The 23,251-nt window shown below is 51.2% G+C and overlaps 1 protein-coding gene across 1 annotated transcript; it reads right to left on the bottom strand.

The window, feature by feature from the left end:
- Nlgn3 (neuroligin 3) lies at positions 1–19,377 on the bottom strand. The gene is made up of 6 exons (XM_059250404.1): positions 18,736–19,377; positions 14,046–14,105; positions 12,237–12,386; positions 5,705–5,890; positions 2,501–3,290; positions 1–1,812 (listed from the first exon to the last, which is right to left on the bottom strand). The coding sequence occupies exons 1-6, from the start codon at positions 19,190–19,192 to the stop codon at positions 969–971; spliced, it is 2,487 nt and encodes an 828-aa protein (XP_059106387.1). The 5' UTR covers positions 19,193–19,377; the 3' UTR covers positions 1–968.
- Positions 19,378–23,251: the final 3,874 nt, after the last annotated feature.

The raw sequence follows: 23,251 nt of genomic DNA, 5'->3' as shown, positions 1-23,251 counted from the left end.
AAAAAATAGAAGAAAGAAAGCAAAGAAAAGAAAAAGCCAACAACAACCAAAAACAAAAAAAAACAAAACAAAACAAAAACCCAAAACACCGCCATTTTGAAAGAGAAATGACAGACAGACACAAAGAGACTGTAAATAAAATGGGGCAAATTTCTGATATCATTTCCCCAAGGGCAGAGGCAGAACCCAGATTATATACCCAGAGGCTCAATAAGGTTCTGGCCTCCACAGTACTTAGTTTACCAAACCTAGGCTCCCCTGGTCTAGCCAGGGTGATGCTGCAGTTCTCTATGGGGACACAGAGCCAGTAGGTGCTCTGTCCTTGATGGCCCGCCAACCCCATCCATTGCTAGCCTCTTCCTCCCCATAGTCTTGTTCCCATCTGTTACTGTCTTGGAGGGTCCTCTTCCTTGGTCTGGTTGTTTGAACACTGGGAGTCCCAGAACCAGAGAATCCTGATCTTAGAGCCCTCCCTTCCAGAGCTGCTTAGCATTCAATGGGCTGGAAAAACATTGGTTCCATTAAAAAAAAAATCAACAAAAACAAGACCCAGAGAAAAGACCAAGTCTGGGGGAGGAAGAGCTCTCCTGCTCTTTAAAGCTCCCGAGTCTGCAGTTGGTAGAAGGTGCAGTTCCGAGAAGGGCAAGCACCAAGGGGGTGTCCAGCTGTGGCTTCCAGGGCCCCAGGAGTGTCTGGTCAGGTTCAGGGAGCTGGCTCCAGCTGCTGTTCCATAGGCCCTTGGTACCAAGGACTCATATGTGTCCCCATTTGAAGGGCCTGTTCAGGTTTACTTCTGGATTTGTGTTTTTGTACATGCGGGTGCATGTCCACATCTGTCTGTGTTTGTGCAGATGGGTCTGCTGTAGGGTGTGGGTGCGTGCGTGTACATATATGTGTATGTGTGTGCATGTGTGTTTGTGGGTCTGGGAGGGAGGAAGCTGGGAGATGGGTTGTGCTCTGGGCTAGAGCTATACGCGGGTAGTGGAGTGTGAGTGGGGCAGCCCAGTACTGTTGAACCCTGCGGCAAAGGTGTTATAGGGATGCAAGGTCTGCAGCCCAACCAGGGAGTTGGGAATCATAGTGATGGTGTTGGGGGTCATGAGTGGGATGTCATCAGGGGAGCGCCGCAGGGTCAAGGTGTAGTCGGGCAATGCTGTGAGGCGCAATGTGTCATGGGGTGGGCCAGCCTCACATTCATGGTGAGTGGGACCCAACTGTAATGCTGCCAGCTCCTCTTCTGGAGCAGTTCCCAATTCAGGGGCACCAGTTCCCCTCTGGGGACTAGGCTGCCTCAGGGGCTCCTGGCGCCGTTTGTCCTTACGGTAATAAAGGGCAGCAAAGGCCAGGACATTGAGAAACAGGAGGGAGGCCCCCACAGCAATGGTGACACTTAGTTCAGTGGAGTAGTCTCGCGGGTTCTCGACCAGGAGTGGCCCTGCATCCTGGTCCCCATTCCAGGACCCGGGGGCATTCTCATTGCTGTAGGCGGGTGAGATGGCTGGCCGCTTGGTGCTCCAGGTCTTGCCATTGGGCCTGCGAGTGATGTGAGAGCTGTGGGTGGTGTCCGGGGGCGGCACTTTGGTGGTCGTGGATGTATAGTGGAACATGTCATGCAGGTTGTACAGGTGGGGCACCAGGTGTTTCCAAAAGGCTACCTTGGTGGCTCGGTAATGATCACGAACCCTTGGTTTCAGCCCGATGTGAAGGTAGAGCTGGTCCCGGGGATTGTATTTGGACCAGGCCACTTCCTCAAAGCGGTTGGCCTTGGTGTGAATGAACTTGGTATCCTGGGGTACCGGCTTGTTGGGATCCCTGAAATACCACATTGAAACCTGGGGTCACCATGCTACCTAGAGAAAGAAAAAGCCCAGCCTCCTTCCTCTCACTCTCACTAGTCTAAAATTTCCCAGCGCTTCCATGATTTTCTGGGTCCTGTCACCTCCCCCACCCCTTTCTTCCTCAGGGCTTGAACTGGTTCCCATGGCAGGCAGCATGAAAACATCCCATTCTTCCCTGAGCTCATGCGCTGCCATCAGGCTATACTAATGCTCTGTCTTCCCACATACGATGGAGTATCTATCAGTCCGTTCAGCTGCCCAGTTGTATCAAGAGCTCTGGGGAGACGCTGTCCAAATGCGCGCTCTCCCCCTTTCATATTGCCTTTGACCAGCTAACCTTGAATCCCACAATTCTACCAGTAATGCCTTCCTGCTCAGTCCTGATGCTAACAGAGTTTTGAGCCTCCACACAATTACTGTTTAGTGGTGCTGGGTACCAGAGCCTGGGGTGTGTTAAGCAAGAGTTCTACTATCTCCTTCAACAAAAAAAAAAATTGAAGGAAAATAGCACAGAACCATGACAAGAGGGGGAACAAAGGGGTTAACAAGCAAGATTTAGGGAACTGCACAGGAAGGGAGATAATGGAAGAGGTTAGGTAGGAGGAGCAAAGGGGAGGGCATGCTGGGGTCCCAAAGAAGAAGACATCCCATTTTCTCCTTACCCGGTCTTGGCAAAGTTGGTCCAATAGGTCATAACAACAGCGCTGAGCATAACATCATTCTTGGAGAAGTTGCAGGGGAAAAGGTCAGTGGGACCTACCATAGGGACACCAAAAACATAGGGCACTTCATCCCCATGAGCTGCATCTGACCACGCGGGCTTCATGAGGCTCTGGCAGTGATGGTAGAAGGCGTAGAAGTAGGTAGGTGAGCCATATCGGGCGTGTAGATCAGCTGTCACCACTGAAGGTTCCACCCACTGGTGATCAGTGAAGAGTGCCACCAGTGTTTTACGGCGGGTCTCGGGGTTGTCACGATCTGCCCAGTCTGTGTACATAAACTTGATGGTCTCCCGCAAGGTGTCCTTACCCTCAGGATAGCCATACAGATTGTCCACAAAATTGGAGACAGAGTAGTCAAAGTCAGTGCCAGAAACACCATCCTCAGGGTCCACCACCCCTTCTACAAACTTGAGACCCTCACCCTGGTTGACACCTAGCATGATATCATAATTGAGGAACTCTCCCTGTTCCATAAGGATCTCAGGGTCATCAGGAATGACATCACCATCAATCACAGGGCCAAAGGCCACATGGTAGCGGGCTGGCTGAATGTCCTGTTCTACCAGCTCCTTGGCGCTCTTTTGTCGAAGACAATCCACCATATCCACGGTGTCCAGCACGTTACAGCCCACTTTGTCTGCCAGCAAACTGGTGTACTTCACTGGTTGGTAGTTCACAGCCCAGCTAGATAGAGCAGAGCCACTTTGGATGATGGCCCTCTGGAAAAGCCCTACAGAATATAGGTGGCACGGGGTCAGAGTTGTCATGTCGCATATGATCAAAAAACATCCTTTATCCTTTGTCACTGAGGTCACCCTGTGCTGTGGATTGGCTAGGAATGAGGAGCTAATCTTTTAGCAGGAGATGACAGGGCAGGACCAGAGTGGGGCTATTGAGCTCCTTCTATGATCGCTGAGCCCTGTGGAGCCCCCACCCCACTGTTTCCCAGTCTTGGTACAGGGGCTGGTAACTTGGGGGTTAAGGGAAATGTCAGGGAGAATTAACCCCTTGGGTCCCAGAAATGGGCCTCCTTATGCTCCTTCCTCTCTTTATCACTCGTTGTCTTCCCTCTTGCTTCCTGCCCAGCTGGGCCCAGTTCTGTGCCAACACACCACCAGAGAGCTGGCGCTTACACCACAAAGGGGTCTTTTTCATGAGAGATGAGAAATGCAGGCAGGAGAGAGCCCCACATTCTGGGAGTTTAGGGATGAATCCCAAGAGCAAAGGCCCTGGGGTCTGAGAGTCTCCTGGCACGTGCCCTGGCAGTGTGGACCCTGCACAGATAGATCCTCTTTTGCCGAAGCTACTGACATATCACATCCAGATTCCCCATAGCTAGAGGGATCCCATCCCCCCAATTCAAAAAGAAGATGATTCTTCCAGCTCTCAGAAGAAAGAACTATCTTTCTCTGGCCCCAATGCTCCCAAGGGAGAATTTGGTTCTCAGGTGTGCAGGGCCAATGGAAGGATGCTTTTGCATGAGCAGAGAGAGGGAGAGAAGTATGGATTACTGCTTAAGAGAGAGCCATTTTCCCAGATACTCTCCATGATACATTTATTAGTGCTGGGAATGGAACCCAGAGCATCCCACAGGGTAGGCAAATGCTTTGTCACTGAGCCGTACCTCTACCCGGGGAGAGCAAATCTTTAAAGAAGCCAGGTCTCTAGAGTCACAGTCCCCCTTAAGATACACAGCACAGTGTCATTCCAGGAAAGCGTCCCAGTCAGAAGAGGTGCCAGGCCTCTCTTCAGACACAGGCACCCTCACAGCCAGTCATCTCACCCTCCTCTAGAGGGAAAAAGAGGAGTCTTGTTCTCTCTACTGTCACCTAGAAACAGATATTCTTTCTGGTGGTGCTGGGGATGTAACTCAGGCCTCCTTCCCTTCATTCATTCGCTCATTCATACTCTCTCCCTCCGTGTGTATATGTGTGTGTGTGTGTGTGTGTGTGTGTGTGTGTGTGTGTGTGCGCGCGCGTGCATGTGCGTGTATGTGTGCATATGTCTGCGTCTGTGTCTCTATGTGTGTGTGTGCCTTCTTTTTCTAAGACAAAGTCTTGCTGGAAGCCCTGGCTGGCCTCAAACTCATGGCAGTTCTCCTGCCTCAGCCTCCTAGGCCCTGGGCTTGCAGGTGTGCACCACCATGCCTGGCTTCCTATTCCCTCTCTTTGCAGATGCAAGCAGCACATTTTAGTCTTCCTCCAGTGCTGTTTCTGGAGGGGCACAGGGACAGAGCTTCTGAGGCAGTGAAGATGCTTCCTCGTGTTCAGAGACAAGCCTTCTTCAAAAGATGCCGAGGCTTCTTGTAAGAGCACCCCCTCATGAGGTCAATCTCAACTATAAAAATGTCTTCTCGCTCACATTTCTCCCTCACTTTAGAGAAGGGCACTTATTTCAAGGACGATTTTTCTCCATAAGAAGCTCAGCTTTGCCTTTCAGAGGTATAATGTTCTCTATAGTCTAGATAGAAAGAGAACATTCCCCTGCCTAGCAAAATAGGGTCTATGCAAGCCCTTCAGAAACTCACTGGCAGAGGGACCCACACCAGAAACAGGAGGAAAATGAGTGTTCTTTCAGTGAGGTGTATAGCCCAGGAGGGAGTCTGTGGTCCAACAACAGTCTGCCTCCCTCAGAGCAGCCCATGTCCCAGGCCAGAGAGTCTCACTTTGGACCCACCTCTCACGCTAGACCATTTCTCCTGTACAGACTTTTTTTTTCCCCAAGAAAGATAGACAGTGAGTGTTTCTTACACCTAGAAACCAATTTTCACCTTAGATTTTTGACTCCGAAGTAACAGGCCCTTCATACTGAAAGATTTCCTCACCTACAAGGAACTATTGTCCCTTTAGAGAGAGGCATTCTATTCCCACTCTCCCAAATAAGACTCCTATGTGAGACGAGCATCGTTCTCAGGGTGTGAATGGGGATTCTTTCACATGAGGAGAAGTAGTTCTTCCTGCACAGAATGATTTCCTTTCCACCCCCCATCCCCCAGGGACACAGAACTGGTGGGAGAGGGTGGGCTGATTCCCCTGGGCACGTCTGGGATATGGATGGAGCCAGGCATTCTGGAGCCTGGGATACCTGGAGCTCAAGGTGTACCAGCATTAAACTGTTCTATATTGGCCCTCAAAAGCTACTCACCCTCAGAATGATGAGACAGTGTGAGGAGGCTAACACAGGATGCACCGATGCCCGAGCCAAAGACAGTGATTCGACGGGGATCTCCTCCAAAGAAGGCAATGTTCTCACTCACCCAGCGGAGGGCCTGGATTTGGTCAAGGAGCCCATAGTTGCCCTTAGCAGCCTGATCCCCAGTGCTCAGGAAACCTAGATTTAACAAAAGGCATGAGGATAATGAAGGTGAAGGGATGCAGGACTTGGGTTAGGATGGCAGAAATGAATTTGGGAAGATACCACACGAAGGAGAAGCATGCAGCCATGAGTACTCCCCACCTCACTAATGCTAACATAAACCACTGCTTCTTTTCGCAAGGCCCAGCATCACCACTATAGGCAGGGTAAACCCCCTGCTGCCTGCCCATAATCCTGTTTGGAAGGAGGGGGCAGAACATTTGAAGTGGTTGTTTCCTCTAGGCAGAAGAGTTAAACTGCAGGGCTTGCAAATGGCCAGAACTCAGCATTCTCTGCCCTGATGTAGTATCTGGGGCTGTGACCCTAACGTCAGGCAAGATACAGTGGAGAAAGCAAGGACCCTGCAGCCAAACAGCCCTTGGTTAAATCCAGCATCTTCGACATGTGGCCTTCGGCAAGTTATTTAAAATCTCTGGGCTGTAGTTTCCTCTTCTGTAAAATGGGGATAAAAATACCTCAAAGGGTTGTAACGAGGATAAAATGAGCATAAGCCAAGCACATGGTAGATCTACAGTTACATTCCTCCCTTCGTTCTCTCTCTGAAGTGAAGAGCGCACAGGCAGCAGTCCCTAAGCTCGCCCTGCCCTTCCTGTGCGGATCTGTCCACCTCCAGTTCTTTCCAGGGCTTTGCTATGGCCCCTTCTCCTCACTCTCAGGGCTGCTCTCATTTCCCTTCCTCCAACACCTAGGCAATCAAAAACTCTAGGGGATGCAGCCCAGCAATCTGTGTTGTTAACAAGCTCTCCAGGTGATGCTGACGCCTGCTAAAGTTGAGAAGCCACTGGGTCAGATCATCTTTTTCATCTGGTGGAGAAATGAGGAAGTCAGTGCGCTGCGTTACCACAGAAACAGGTCTTCCCGCCCACCCACTGGGATTTGCTGCTGAGGAGACTACATGTCACCATGGAGACTACCTTCCCACCCACCTGCTGGGATTTGCTGCTGTGGAGACTTGTTACCATGGAGACTACCTTCCCGCCCACCTGCTGGCTATCCCACAGAGATGTCCTATATCACCCCCTTCCATTTTAGACTGATCCTGCTGTCTCGTCCCTCTATCTCCTCCTTGGTCCCTGGGTTCCTTGGAAGGCTCCATCTATCTTCTCCTGCCCTACACCTCTGGAAGGGTCCTTTCCAGGTGGGTGTAATTGCCGTGCTCCTACACCCTGGAAACCCACACTTGGATCAGTCTTCTTTGACTCCACAGTTAAAAGCCTGTTCACAGCACCTGGAAGCAGCTTGGTTCAGGGCCATGTTGGAGGAACCCACAGCTCACAGAGAGCTGGCTGGCAGTCCTGGCAGTCTGCAGGCAGAAGCTTAATTCAAATAGAGCCAAGCAGGCAGAGACCACATCACTATCTTCCTCAGGTCTTTCTGTACCTAGCTTCTGCCAAAGAAGTCATCTTACCATCTTCAAGGGTGTTATTAATTTCCTTTGGTAAAATTAAGTATGTAAGTAGTTATTTATTCCCCCCAGAACCTTGGTGCATGCCTTCCATAACCCCAGGTTCCACATGAGGAAAGGAGAGGGGATTAGAGTAAGCTTGAGAAGCATGAGTGGAAGAACTCTATTCCTTCAGATGTGTGTGTGAGGGTTCAGTGTTTCTGTAGGGGGAGGTCTCATTCAGAAATGCAAGTGACTCCTGTGACTCTTAAGACCTATACTGGGCTGGGGTGGTGGCAAAAAAAAAAAAAAAAAAACCCAACAACCTATGCCAGCCAACACCCAACTCAGCTGCCCAAGCCTTGAGACCTCTAGCAAAATCTCCCACGTGTCTGCCTTCTCTCCTCTCCCTCCCTCTGTTCTTCCTTCCCTTCCTCTCACTTAGACAATGGCCGATCTGCCTTCAATCTTTGTCAAGGCATCGTTCAGTGAGATATGTTCAAGTTGTCTGTCCTAGTTCGTTCGACATGGTTGGCACACACTTCCATGGCACTCGGAAGGCAGAGGCAGGAGAATTTTGAGTTCAAGGCCACATGGAGTGAGTTCAAGGCCAGCCTGGACTACAGGGCAAGGCCCTAGGGAGAAAGGGGGGATGGGGGAGACAGAGAGATAGAGAGGAGTGAGGAGAGAGAGAGAGAGAGAGAGAGAGAGAGAGAGAGAGAGAGAGAGAGAGAGAGATCTGCCTGAAAAGCCTGAGTAGAGAGAGGGGTTGGCCATCCCTCTGCTCCCTCAAACCTCATGAGCTTCCAGATAAGGAGAACAGTGAAGTATGTGGCTGGGGCCATGCCATTGATCCTCACTATCCAGAGAGTTCTTCTTCAAGTACTATAGCCAATGGGCTCCGAAGGTGATGGGTTAAGCATGACTGACCAGGAGTGCACAAAGCCTTGCAGCCTAGGAGAGAAGCCACTCATTGATAGCTTCCTAGGAACGTGGCCATTCACAGAGACTATGTGAGAATAAAGACTCAACTACCTGACTCCACATGTTGTCAAAATAAATGTGAGTCAGCCTCCTTGAACCCAAGTTTATACTGCGGTATACATAAGCTGCTTGTCAACAGAAGATGGAGGAATCTGGCAGATTGCATCAAAACTAGGTATTTGTGTCACTTCAGGATTGTCACTCACCATGTTTTCAGCTTGCCTGGAAGATACCTGAGCAATGATGTGGAATTAACTTCATTCTGAAACCCAGAATAAACTTGGCAAGCCATTACGTTCTCAGTATATCCACTACCTCTAGGTATATCCACAGCCTATATCCTGCTGGATCCCTTTTTGTTTTGTTGGCTCCAAGCCCAGTGGGAGTGTCTCAAATATTAGCTCCCCCTCTGCCTTGGCGGGTCAGGGGTTGGGGGAGATCTTTATGAATTAACTTGCCCACATTCTCAAGATTCTTAGAGAAGCTTCTTACACAGGCTGGCTGCACTCAGTGCTCAGGAGATGCTGGTGGGGAGAAGGCACGTGGATGTATATAACTGGAGTCCTAAACTGGCCACCTGGTTTTTTTTTTTTTAAATATACTTTGGAAATCAAAACAACAGAGCCTCAGCTACACAGCAAAGTCCCCAAGCGTCAGGAACAAACTCATGTTCTACATCTAGTGCCAAGAGACAAAAACATCTTGTATGTACCCAGAAGGCAATCAGTGGCTTATTGATTATATTTGTGTTCCAGAATAGGCACTGCAGAGTACGTAGGGAGGGGTCAGGAACTCCTGACCAAATCTAAGCTTATGACTCTTTCAAGTGTAGAGTAATGGTATTTGTGTCATTAATTGCTTAAGCTCAAAGATACACTTTTCTGATTATCCAAATGAAACGAGGCTGTAAAGTCAATTATCTTAGCCTGAGTTTCATGGCTAAGCTGTGAAGTTCTCCCTTTAACTATTTGTGTGCTGAGTGTGGTGATGTATGCCTATAATCCCAGTACTTGGATGCATAGACAGGAGGGTCTCAAGTGGAAGGCTGCCTGGGCTACATGTTGAGAGTCTTTTGTTTGTTTGGTTGTTGTTTTTTTTGTTTTTGAGACAGGGTTTCTCTGTGTAGCCTTGGCTGTCCTGGAACTCTATAGACCAGGATGGACTCCAACTCTTAAAGGTGTGTGCCACCACCACGTGGCAAGACTAGTCTTTAAAAACAAAAAATTATGTGTGTGTGTGTCTGTATTGTTTTGATGAAGAATCCATAGCGGTCATCATAATCTCAGAAGAGTGTAAGGCCTCCTCAAAAGATTATGAATTTCTCATAGAGAAGCCGAAAACGGAGTGACTGAAGAGATGAGGGGTAACCACACAGAGTGCCCCCAACCAGCTGCCTTTCATGCAGCCCACAGCTCCTGACTGATACTGTGGAGCCCTTGAATCCTGCTGAAGAAAGTATTTCCTCTCTGCCTCATGTCCCAGTGGTCCCCAGCCTCTGTTCCCTCATCAGTCATTGTAGTCTTTTCCTTACTTTCACCCGGCTTGCTTTCTTCCCCAGGCTTTCCTTTCTTCCATTCCTTGCTGCTCTGATAATATAGTATCGGCTCATAGTCTTAGTATTCTCTGCACATTCCGGCAGTACAGGAAGACAGGGGAACAGGGAAGAACCACGAAGTCTAAAGCCTGTCAGACCATGAAGAGACCAGGGAGGTGCCCTACATGTTCCATAACTTGGGTCCCAGGGAGCCACTGAAGAAGACACAGTCTAAAACATTTTTTCAGGCATATCATTTTTCCAGAGGTTTGGTATTTTTGTTTTTGTTTTGTTTTGTTTTTGAGACAGAGTTTCTCTGTGTAACAGCCCTGGCTACACTAGAACTCGCTCTGTAGACCAGGCTGACTTTGAACTCACAGAGACCCACCTACCTCTGCCTTCTAAGTGCTGGAATTAAAGGCATGCGTCACCACACCTAGCCTCATTTCTCCAGATTGACCCCAAATAGGTGTATATCACATACAGAATTGTGGGTAAGTCAAGAGGAGACTGCCATTCTGTGCATATAACCCTGCCTAGAAGCAAAATGCAGCAACCAGATGCACTACTGATTCAACATCTGGGCCCACAGACCCCCACAGAAACCCTGAGGACATAATCCTCCAGGGAAGAAGGTGGCTTCTTCATGCCACTACCAAAATGTGGAATCTGGATGAGCATCTAAAGGGAAGCAAGGTCCTATGTCCTGTATCATCTTCTCTGGGGTATTGTTCACCTCAAGACCTTGGCCACAGATGGTACTGGAAGTCATGAAAGAAGGTATAAGATCCACAAACAGCCTAAATCACCCAAACAGCCAGCCAGAGTATGTGATGGGTAGGATACGTGGTGGTACATGGGGGACGCTTTGGGAAATACATGTGTATGAGTATGAATAGGTGCACATCATGGGTAAGAGTGAAAGGATGAGTGTGTACATGTGTATACATGAGGGAACATGAATGTGGCTAGGGCAGATATAGGGTGTGTGTGTGTGTGTGTGTGTGTGTAGATGTAGCTCTAGGTACAAGGATGTATGTGTGTTTGAGAGGGAAGGGGATGAGCACATGCGTGTGTATTGGGTATATATTGACAGAGTATATGTGGGAAAACTGTGTACATGTGTATCCATCCAGGTATATGGAGGGGGTCTATTTGGTGTGCATGTGTGAGGGGATATATGTCCAGTGAATGGAATGGTTACCAGTGTGGAAGCAGAGGCTGTGGGGTGTGTGTGTGTGTGTGTGTGTGTTTGTGTAGTTGTAAATTTGTGGGGTAGGGTGTTGTGGACATATAGGAAGTTAAATGCATGCAAGTAGAAAGAATATTGGTTTGTGTTATGTAGAGCAGGAGAGAGATAAATGTATGCATATGTGAAGTACATCATGTGTGAAGCGAATGCACAAGTGGGACATGTAGGAGGACACGAGAGTGTGTGTGTGTGTGTGTGTGTGTGTGTGTGTGTGTGTGTGTGATGTGTGGGGTAGTGGAAAGCATATTTATATATACATAAGGTATGTGGAATTTGGGTGTGGATGTACAGAGTCTAGGTGTTTGTGTAAGGTGTCAATATAGGGGCAGCAAAAATTGTGACTCTGGGCGTGTGTGGTATGTATGGTGTAGCTGTGGATAAGAGATGTGGAGCACAGTATAAGAATGTGTGTATATATATGGAAGGTGAGAAAAATCTGTGTGGGGTGTGGATGTAGAGCATATAGTGTGTGGGTATGTGGATATGTGTGTGAGCGAGACTGTATGAGTCTCGCTCTGTGAGGGTGTGTGTAGGAGTGGATTGGAGCTGTATGCACATGCGCCTCGGGGAGTGAGAAGTATTTGTATGTGTGGGAGTGGGTGGATGGACGTGATGTGTGAGTGTATAAGGGTGTGTGGTTAAGGGTAGATTAGAAGGAATATCTGTGTATGCATAGGTACTTAGGACTGTGGGGCTGGGTAGGTATCGATGAAGATAAGACTCTAGAAAATTAACAGGGCCTACAAAATCCAGTCAAGTAGAGGTCTGGTAACAGAGGCCTGGCTTGAGACTTGGTGTGAAGTTTGAGCCATACGTGGTGACCCATGCCCATAATCTTAGCATTTGAGAGGTGGAAGCAGGAAGACCAGGAGTTCAAGACCAGCCTAAGCTACCCAGTCTAACCCCTCTTTTAAAAAATGTATAAAATTTGAACTGTATCTCCACTGGCATCTAATTATTCTGAAAAAGAAGCTGGGGATGAGATGAGAGAAACCCCCTGGTATTTGGGTAAGGGTGACGGAACATCATGATTCGGGTCATTAACACCAGCTAGAGCTCCAAGACTGCCTGAGTTTTCTTCCCCAGGATTCTTTCCCCCTCCCTTCAAAGGCAGCTTTCCTTCTAGGCACCTGGCAGAGAACCATACCTAGCACCCCGACCCGGTAGTTGAGGGTGATGACGATGACATTGCCATAACTTGCAAGAACGCTGCCGTCAATCATGTTGCCTGTCCCTTCCATGTAGGAACCTCCGTGGATGTAGACCATGACAGGCTTAGCGCCACTGTCCCGGATGTCTGTAAGGAGAAGGGATGAGACACAGGCTAGGTAGGATGCCCTTGCTCCCCTACCCCCGCCAGCCCTGGGGGGGGGGTGCGGGCGGCAAAGCTATTCCAGGTGCCAGGACGCCACCGCCATCCCTGAGGGCAGGACTCGTGGGGCTGCTAGGCCCAGAGTTGAAGTATTGGCCAGAGAGAGTTGACCTTGTATAATGTTTCTAAAGATGGGGGTTTCAAGCACCTCCCAACTGAAGATGACCATATGGGCATAATTCATCTGGGCCTGGGTGGCCACGGCTGGCTTCTGGGATAACAAGGAATAAAGGGCTTGGTGGTTCCTTAGCAGCATCAGGTGAGTTCCTGCCCTGTACACCCAGGAGTCCTGGGACCTGACATGGCTTTAGAAAAGCAGGAGCTGGGGAGCCCTGAAAACCCCCAGGACTAGACCAGTTACATGGAAAAACGGCCATTGGCAGCAGCTGGATTCCCCCCAGTGCAGACAGAGACAAGAAGGGTGGGGGAAGGGGGTGGCACAGGGAGAGAACAGGAAGGTGGGGAAAGGGGGCGTAGTGAATGGTAGAGATGGGGTGGGGGAACCTTATAGACAGGGTTTCTTAACCACATGCCCATATCCCCCATTCTTCCTGGGCAACTTAGCTGTTAACACTGGGGTGGAGCAGAACTTGGCATGAGAAGGCCTCCCCAGCCAGAGTTAAGATGTAGGAGAAGTCTCCACCCAGGCCAGTGCCGGAGGACTCATCAAGGGGTGCTTCCAAGCCCAGTCAGCATGGTGTTGGGTTGGAGCAGTCAAGAGAAGGCTCCAGGCCCGACCTTGACTTGCCTGTCACCTGTCAGTCTGTGAGCTGGCCCACTCTCTGCCACACCGGCACAGCCCTGCCGGTCACCAGTGGATCCCCTGAACTGCCTGGCCCCTCCAGGGCCTCCAAAGGGGCGGGCCCAGAGCATGGGTGGAGAAGTGAAAGCTCTCTGCTGCAGCACACACAATCTCGTTATCCCAAGGAGGAAGGCTGGTCCCGTTACCACCCGAGAATCTTACTTCATCTACTGATGGCTGTGGTGTCTGGGCCTCAGTCTGGCTGGTTAGGTCACAGTTTTTCTGGTTCTGTTCCCAACCTACTGCAACCTCCGGCCCTGTGGCCATCTTTCTTTTGGGGGAGAAAGCTCGGGAAGTGTTAGCCTTGAATGTCCCTGTCTTGCCCTTTGGTGTGCCCTGCAGGGCCACTCTCCCAGGAGCTAGGCTCCTCATGAGACCCAGAGGTCTCCTTAGTGAATCCCAAGCATCCTCTCACCATCCAGCTTACTTTGTGCCTATTCCCACCCTCCCTGGCCCTGCTTGTCTTCAGCATTTCTGCTGCCACATATGGGCAGGTGCCCATGAATCATAGAAGATGGGAGAGGGTCAGGGGCCAGGGCCAGGAAGACACCCTCCCTATGGATCTACTTATGGTCAGTCCCCTGCTCCTGCCAGCCGTGTCCATTACCCCAGAAGTCCCAGTGGCCAATGAGGCCAAAGACGAAGGAACAGCCCAGCGGCCTTGTACAGGAACGGAAACACACCAACGGACGGACAGACAGACAGACGGGGCTTCTCCCCATTGAGAAGGGGAGGGGCTCTGTGCCATGCACCAGCCGCCGCGCCCTGCAGCCCCCAAATACCTTCATCTTCATCCCCGTCATTATCCGCTAAGTCCTCGCCCTGTTTCTTAGCGCCGGATCCTGGGGACCAGACACGGGGAGACACAACAGCACAGAACAGAGAACAAAACAGAGAGAGAATTCAAAAACAGCATGACTGCAGTGTGGCCCAGCAAGCCAGCTCTGGGCCTGGGCCCAGGACAGGCAGGAGGGATGGCAAGAACTGAGGGAATGGGTGGGCTGAGGCCCAGACCTTCATCAGGATGATGGTGTTGCAGGCCTCTGCTGTGCTGACCGCCCTACACCTCCCTGCCCCGCCTCCCTGTCCCCAACCAAGTTCATTCAGTTAGGAAGGAGGTAGCAGCAGGTGGGCTGGGGCACCGAGCCAGAGGCCCACTTGCAGAAACTTCATTCAGGATGGAAGGGCTGCATGTGTAGACACAGGCAGGCTGAGCTGGAGGGCAGGGATAGGTACTGAAGGTGAGGGGTGACAATGCCAGCATCTGTGGATATCTATGTAACATACTTAAGGCAGAGGTGATTACCAGGGACCCCAGGTCTGAGCTCCCAAGTCCCAGTGGGCAGATTCGAGCCGGGCCTCAGCTGACCCTGATTCCCGCAGGAGAAGATGGGAGATGAAATTTTTCCTCTGGCCTTGTTCACTGGGCCCCCCCTGCTCTTGATAATGGCAAATAGGGCTCCTGCCCACAGGAACCAGTTTAAAGAGCAGCAAGTGTTGCTCTAGGAGAGAGCCAGAGGGGGGGGGAAGGAGAAGGGGATGGAAGGAGAAAGGGAGGGAGAGAGAGAGAGAGAGAGAGAGAGAGAGAGATGGTTCCTACCATATACTGAGTATCTACCACATGCCAGACATTCTACTTCTGCTGTACTATTTGATCCTTACATCCCAATGAGGTAGGCATCATCTTTATTCCTCATTCACTGATGGGGAAACTGAGGTTCAGAGAGGTAAAGTGACTTGCTCAAGATCACACAGCTAGGAAGTGCTAGAAGTGTGAATCAAACCCAGGTCCGCTTGACTCCAAGGCCCTTATGGTCTTTCCACTGCATCGTGCCACCTTTCAGGGGAGAGGGAAAGGGAAGGAAGAAGTAGATGGAAGAAGAGGTGGAGCATGAAAGGAGGGGAGAGAAGAGAGACTAGAAGAGGAAGGAAGGTGTTTCGGACCTGGGGGGTAGGTTGGCACCCCCTCTCCTTCCTGTTCTGAGGAGACCAGAAGGACATTTTGGAATGGCTGTGAAAGACACAATCGATCTACTGCCCGGTTGCTGGTCAGTGTCAAAATGGAGTTAATCCTGCTGGCACCACACATCTTACCCCCTTGCTTCCATGATCACAGACACCTTGACCCTGGAGCAAGCAGTGGCTCTCCTTCTCTGTTGCTTTGCACTCTAGCAACTGAATATCCTTATAGTTATTGATCAAAACAGGAACTACTCTCCGACTACAAGATGGCTTTTCAACTTGGGCAAAAGCCCAGCTCTAGGAGAAACAGCCTCTGGCTTCCTGAACTTTCAGTGGCGTCCACTGTCTTAACATGTTAGCTCGACCCCTCCCAGTCTTGCCCTCAGAATCTCAATGAGACATGGCCACACAGTGGATCTGCCACCAAACAGAATCACTCATTCCTAAACATAAATTCCTTTCCCCTCCACGGAGGTAGGGCTGGGGAAGATCCTTCCCAGGACATCCTTCACTTCTGGGGGCTCCTTCTGTGCCGCTCTGAGGGTACTTGGCTTGCTACATCACCTCAGCCTTGTCCCAGCCTCCCCTGTACAGATCCCTCTGTGCCTTCAGCATGTCCTTGATGAACAATTCCTTGCTGCCATGGGCTTTACCAGGCACCACCCACAGACATGGTGCCATGTAGGATCCCACATAGGCCACCCCAGCTGCCCTGCATATTACACACACACACACACACACACACACACACACACACACACACACACAGACTGTGCACCCAAAGAGGCAAGATTCATAACTTTTTCAAATGGCTAACAGGCCCAGGATGGGGCCTGGCATGGGGAACTAATTTGCACAGTTAAACAAATGTTCTCCCCTATCCTATCTCAAGCCCACTTCCCAGATGGGCCTATGGACTTAAGGGACAGCAGAATTTTAGTGCCAGCCTAGGAGCTTCTTCTGAACAATGATTAGACTCTGTTCACAGCCCAACAGCACCTTGCCCATCGTCCACAATTACAGTTGGCAAAATAGTCACACTGCATGGTGGCTCCCAGTCAGCAATCTGGCCAAAATCTCAGCATGAGCTTGGCCTGCCCTAGGCTCTTACTGGAGCCCTGAAATATCTTTCTTCCTAAGCAGTGGCTTATACCAATGTATCTCTTCCTCACCCCACTGCATCCCACTAAGTAGTAACTCATGAGATCAGCTTTGAAACCCTTTCCCTGAGTACACGGATACGTTAATGGAAGGCTACAGCCAGGGTGGTCTTTCTGCCTTCCCATGTGGAAGTGGAGGTTCTTAGAAGAAGAAGAAAAAAAAGACTGACCTCTGAGCCTGGACTATATAAAGAGTTCATGGCCAGCCCAAGCTGCATAGCAAGACCCTGGCTCCAAAACCAAAACAAAACACAGCAAAGCAAAGAAAAATGAGAGAGAATCAAAAGAATGGCATATGAGTTGGCAGCAGAGGCCAGGAGTCAGTCAAGGGTTGTGCTCCCTAGACAAGTGTTCTTGCTCAGGCGGTACTACAGAAATCCTTCATTTGCATGAGAGCCTGTGCGGGCTTCCTGCTGCGTGTGAGGGCCTGAGCTGGATGTGAAGAGGCAAAAATGGTAAAAACTGTTCTCAAGTCTGACTCCATGCTCTAGCATGCATCAAAAGCCCTCCACATACGAGCTTTTGAATGTGCTGATTCTGCGGCTGTCCTTAGAGATTCTCATTCAGTAGGGATCGTTCCATCCCAGGAATCCTGATGACACCAGAGAAACCCTGCCCTAGAGCATCAAAGGAAAACAAAGGCCGAGCTTGCTAAAGGCTTGTAAGGGTCGAGTTATGGTTGTCCTTGTTCCTTAGGCTGTTACCAGAGCCGTTTGGCCCAACCCAGCTGCATCTGATCTATGTTTTAGGGAGGTGGGATTGGCCAGGTGGCAGTTGCCTCCATGGGCTACAGTGGAAAGAACATTTCCTGAGGGTCAAGAGCCCCAGGTTTTGGCCCCAGATCTGCTCTAGACCAGCAACGGGGCCTTGTGCAGCAAGTCACTCCCCTGGGCTCGGTTCCTCATCTGTAAAATCGGAATACTGCTTCCTGCCTTGCTTGTTTCCCTAGCTGTGGAGAGGCATTTACGAGGTAAATATGAGAACCCTTGCAGAAAACATAAAGCGGTGTGCAAACAGGAAACATTACTATATGGGGAAACAAATTCCTTTCTGCAGGAGGCTGAATTTAAAATTGGCTTTCTTTAGAGTTTACAGTTTCCAGAGATTTCCAATTTCTGCCACAGGAGAGCCTGGATCTTTCAGCTATGCTCGGGCCAGAGGTGGTGAGGCAGGGGCAGAGTGCGTGCTGCAGAAGAGCAAATAAATCTGTGTACCCGAGTTTCCCTTAAGCTTCAGTAGGGGAGAGTTGAGTATAGACCTTCAACCCAGGACTGAGTACTGGATGGTCCTTGTATCTGCAGCAGCTGCAGGGGAAGGTGGGGCTTCTGGCTCCACCTTGAAAGCCTGCTTTCTATGGAGGTGTTACCAAAAGAGCCACCAGCTCTACCTTTGGTACACTCCTTAGGGAAGCTGGGAAGATTGGAAGTGATGGGCTTTCTGCTTCTGCTCTGAACCTGCCTTAGGCCACTGGATCCTCTCTGCAAAGCAGCCAGGGCCCTTGGAGGAGGTAGGGCTGTAAGCCTGGGATCTTAAGTCTGCTCACAGCCCTCTCAACCTAGGCTACTTGAAGGAAGACTGGGTCCTCAGGGGCAAGGGCAGGTGGGCAAGCAGCCCTCCCTCTCTCTCTCTCTCCCTCCCCGCCGGCTCGCTACCTACCTCCTTTCCTACAAATTTTCTTGTTGGGCTTTCGGGCGCATTCCTTGGAAATCCGCTTTACTGTAAAATGAATAAAAAACTAAAAAATAACAGGAGGCCTCTGCCCAGGGGCATGCATCCCCCCCACCCAGGCCCCAAGAGCTGAGCTGCTCTGCAGCGGCACATGGCAGAGAGCCTGTCCCACCATCTCCTTGTTTCTGTCACTTACCTTAATGTGACCCCCGCGGGAGGAGGCATCAGCTAGTGGAAGAGGAGGCACCTAAGCATTGCCAACCAGGCTTGCCCCCCGCCCCCCACACACACCCAGCTCCCTCAGCCACACACACCTACCACCTTTCGAAGCAGGTGGAATGGCAACAGGGGGGCCTGGTGGAGCCAGCATCCTCCCGCGGGCAGCTGCCAGCAGTCACCCATACTCCCCCAGGGTACCCCCATCCAGCACTGGACCTAGACCTGTCAAAGCTCTCAGGCCTGGCCAGCCCCCTTCTGGCATCAGTATCACTCACACATGGGAGCTCGGACAATGCCGGGAGAGGGAAGAACAGGGAGGGGAAAGGCCAAGCGGAGTGATGGTTAGAAGCATTTTCACAGACAGACAGACGCATGCTGCAGGGCACACAACCACATGCAAGCCACAAACACAACAGGGCAGGCGGGAGGCAAGGAGGGCACAATGCCTGGCCGCAGCACTCACCATCTTCCGTGGGCACATAGACATTCAAGTAGAGACAGTCTTCATTGGGCTCCTGGATGTAAGTAGCGACGATATCCAAGTTGGCAGTGAACCAGACTGGCAGCATAACTTCGGGCACAGCTGTGTGGATGTTCTGGGGGCACACTGGAGGAAAGTGTGTGGCGTTCCGGATGCCCGACCAGGATGGGGGTGGTTCCGGGGGCAGGAAACGTTTCTCGCCGATCGGGGGAGCTGCGTAGGGTACCCCCAGGTACTGGTCCACAGGACCCAGGATCTCACTGGGCAATGGTACTCTGGCACCCCTTAGCTTCCCAAAGTGAGTATTGACTGTGGGTGCTGGGGCCTGGGTACTGGCCCTCAGCACCAAACTGAGGAACCACAGCGTGAGGCACAGACTCCGGCCAACTGTGGGCGTGGGGCTCGGGGACAGCGAGGGCAGGCCAAGCTGCAGCCACATGTTCCGGGCAGGGGTACTGGCAGGAGAGGCAGACTCCGGGGTCACAGCATCAGCCCAGTAGGCAGCCCCTTCATGGCCACACTGACTTGAACCTCAAAACTGAGCTCTCGAGGGACACCTACAGGTGCCCAGCAATGCAGAGAGCGAGTCGTCCAAGCACCACCACTTCGAAAGAGGGCTCCCTTAGGGCCAGACAGGCCTGTGGAAAGAGGGAAGCATGTGTCATCTTAATGTTCTATGAGGGCTGGAGAGTCAGTCTTTGGGCCCCTGGTGGGCTTGGCCTATTTTCCCACAATTAGAGGTTTCACATGCCCAGGGTTCTAGGGACTCACAGGTGATCCATTGCTTTTCAGAACTATTTTATGTGCCTGGCCATGGTTGGAAAAAATTCTAAGGGGATGAAGAGTGACAGTTGTTGCCATTGCAAATTCACAGTCCCCCAACTCCAACTCCATCATCAGTGGAGTTCACCAGGGTCTTCTGGAGTCAGAGCATGTAGTGATAGGGACAGCTGGAAGTGGCTTCCAGTATGGCTGCCAACTTCATTCCGGGACTCGGAGGTACAAGAAAAGCAAAGCAGCAGATAGGCAGAGGGTCCCACAGAGAGATGCCCTTTACCCTCAGGCAGCACAGGGGGCCCAAGAGCCATTCCTCTAGGTCCAAAGACCCTTCCATGCCCCTCCTTGACACTTCTCCCCAGCCTTACGGCTGCCAAATGCTTAAACCTTTGTCATTGTGCTGCCTAGCTCTTCATTCACATCAAATGCCAGAACCAAAGGCAAAAATCGGTCTGCTGAGCACGCTAGGCATTGTGGATGCTAGTCCAGTGTAAAATAAACAACAGGGTGTAGGGACATACACTTGGAACTCATGAAATAAACTCACAAAGACTCAAAGAGGGAGTGAGAGACCAAGCCAGGATCACAGACACTGCAATATTCACTGGTAGAGACATACATTCCAAACCCACAGAGATCCCCTCATTTAGTTCCACATTCCAAAACAGACTGCCTCACACAGCCAGAGCCTCACAGTGACACATTCAGACACACACAGAGACCTACTGAAACCAAATCACACATACCCGCATAGGTAAATATCCAGACACAGGCGGCATAATGGTGACACATAGGTGGAGACAGAAACAGAAATAGCAACACACTCAGACACACAGGCCTTCTGACAGTTACAGTCAACACATATACACAGGCACAGACATGTGTGTCCCACATGGACACACACGCACACAATGAGCACGCACGCACACACTCGTGTACACACACACACACACACACACACACACACAGGCACATTTAGTTTTTCCCCATTTCTCCCGCCTTCCGAGATTGCAGGCATGTTCCTTTAAGAAGTGGCTGAAGGGGTGGGGGAGGGAGATTGAGAACGACCGGCAATCGGCCACCAAGGGAGGGGAATGAGAATGTGTGTGTGTGTGTGTGTGTGTGTGTGTGTGTGTGTGAGAGAGAGAGAGAGAGAGAGAGAGAGAGAGAGGAAAGCAAAGCAGGCAGGCGGGTAAAGTGACTAAAGAGATGGGGGCTGAGAGGAAATGGGGAGCAAAGTATTGGGGTGGGGAGATCCCAGACACTGCCCAGAATGCACCCGGGTGGAGAGGAGGAAAGGAGGAGGGGAAGGGGAAGGAAGGGGTAGAGGGAGGTGGGGCAGGAGGGAGTGGGTGGGTGTGTATATGGGGGGGGTAGTCCGCAGCTGAGTTCACACAATCCCCCCATTCACCGTCTCCATGGCAACTCTGGGGCACAGACCGCTCATTCACACGGCTTCCCTGCCAGCACCCCCCCATTAACCCCCTCGATGCTGCCCCCACCTCATAAATTCCATTAACCCTTTCTAGAGGCCTTCCTCTCCAGTAACCCTTCGCCAAATGCCAAATTCCCCTGTTGAGGCAGTTCGCTGCAGCCCCTCCCTCTGGTGAACACCTAGACAAACCAACCGACCCCCAAATGCCCTCTGTACCCTAGGACCCACTGTGAGTTCCCAAGGCCAAGATCTCCATTCTGGTCCAACTTGCAATTTGGGAGAAGACAAGGGGAGGCAGCAATGCTGGGATGAGAATGGCATCTAAGGGGACTTTGGGGGCTGGAGCGGTATTGGGTAAGGGGCATTGTGTTGGAATGGACCAGTGTGGAGAACTGCAGAATCGGGGGCTATGTGGGTCTAGAATGGTATTGGAGGATGGAATTGCCCTAGAATGGGGAGGATAGAATAAAGGCCTCCATTGGGTGGGGGGGCTGCAGAGAGTGGGGGAGGGAACCTGGCTATAAGATGCTATGATGGAAGGGGGATGGGGGGTGCACTGCAGGGGAGGGGGTATTGGCAATATGCAGTACTAGAATGGGGCTGGGGGCTCTGCTTAGGGGTATTTTGGTGAGCATGCAGGCTGGACCAGAGAAATAGAGGGACCATGGGCGGGAGGATGATAGGGATGCAGGATTTAGGGAGGAGGTAGAGGAGAAAAGCAAAGCGAGGGAGGGTTGGGAGGTCAGGGGTACCTATGGAGAACACGGGGTTGAGAAGGATGGGAGCCACTGCTGGGGAGGTGGAGGAACCCGGGATTGGGAGGGGACAGGATTGGGGAAAGGTATGGGCAGCTAGAGGATGAGAGACCGGAGCAGGCGGCCTCACCTGTTCCCCAGGCGGCTGCAAACGACTGAACCCGGCCACGGACCACCCATATCGCCTCCAGGCCAAGGGCTCCGCACCCGAATCCCCGAGATCAGCTCTCCGGCAGCCTGGCTGCTGTGCCCGCGCACCGAGGGGGCGCGCTGCGCGTGCCCGGACACGGGGGGCGCGGTCCCTGGCATTAACTCCTTTTGTGCCAGTGATGGCTCAAGTCCTGGGGCATGGCCCAATACCCCCACCCCATGTTCAAGCAAGCTCTGCTCCAACTCTCCCCACTCCCTCCACACCTCACATTCCCAGCTATCAGACAGGTAGGTGATCTTCCAGGGCAGCAAATCCAAACTTAATCTGCAAAGCTTGAGACCTTGAACACCCGGGGAGAAACTGAGGCACTGTATGCAGAATACCCGTTTCTTGCCACAGAGCCTTACTTGGCAACCATGACCTCTCCTCAGCCCCAGCACCACCCGAGCAGCAACCAGCAGTGGGGCCGCTTTGCCCTCATCCTGTTATCCTCCCAGAGGTCAATGTCATACACTTGTGCTTCTTCTATTAAAGCAGACCAGATTCAGACTGTTAACACACTAGTTGTCTGACCATTGTGGCTTCTACCCCCACCCCAACTGCCAATGTCTTTATCTAGTTTCTGTATGTAATGCACCTGTCCACTTGACCTAGCACACATACACCCCCAAATTCCTGCTGAACGTCCCTTATCCTACCAAACTTCTATCCACTGGGGCTCCTGGAGTATATATGCCAGGATAGAGTCAGGAAAAAAATTCTTCAGGTGTATTGGCTTACCATACCTGGGAACCCCATTCCTTACTCATGACTTGGGCAAATCCCATGTGTAGGGCCTTGTGGGTTCAGAGGGACTTTTCAAAATAACTTGGATATTGATTGATTGATTGATTGGCACTCCTGCTTTTATCAGCATACTGAACACTTCCCAGCAATAGGGTGCAACTACAGTTTTGAGGGTCCCTTCCAGTTATCACCCAAGCATCAGCCTAGTGTAGTCCTCTCCCAGCCCAGGCTGGGCAGACCAGAGATCACCATTGTCATAAAGCAATTGGGCACTCCAGCACAGCCCTGGATCAAAGGCCCAAGGCAGACAGGTCACAAAGGGGAGAATGGTCCAGCCCCTGTTCCAAAAGTGACTCAGAAGGAAGTTTTAAATTGGGAGTGAGCAAGTTACCCTGGGAAACTGCCAAGGTGGGTTGTGTGAAAACATGAAGTTGCCGCAGCAGGCCAGAGAGAAGAAGGTGAGGCTTTCTGCTGGCCTCTCTTCCTGCTGGAGCCAACCTGGACTTCTGTCCCTACCTATTCTTTGACATCACATGCCCTTGGAGAGCAACTTCTCAGGCCAGAAATGTTACCTTCGGGGAGGTTCTCTAGCTA

Source organism: Peromyscus eremicus, chromosome X, assembly GCF_949786415.1.
Source record: "Peromyscus eremicus chromosome X, PerEre_H2_v1, whole genome shotgun sequence".
NCBI classification, from domain to species: Eukaryota; Metazoa; Chordata; class Mammalia; order Rodentia; family Cricetidae; genus Peromyscus; species Peromyscus eremicus.
This window is presented reverse-complemented; position numbering and strand designations above follow the sequence as displayed.

What these genes read in the sequence shown, in the direction of transcription:
- Nlgn3 (XM_059250404.1), bottom strand. Translation starts at nt 19,192, where the DNA reads ATGTGGCTGCAGCTTGGCCTGCCCTCGCTGTCCCCGAGCCCCACGCCC. An exon ending in CTATGTGCCCACGGAAGATG is followed by an intron (nt 14,106 to 18,735) that starts GTGAGTGCTGCG and finishes TCTGGTCCCCAG; the next exon opens with GATCCGGCGCTAAGAAACAG. An exon ending in CTACCGGGTCGGGGTGCTAG is followed by an intron (nt 5,891 to 12,236) that starts GTATGGTTCTCT and finishes TGTTAAATCTAG; the next exon opens with GTTTCCTGAGCACTGGGGAT.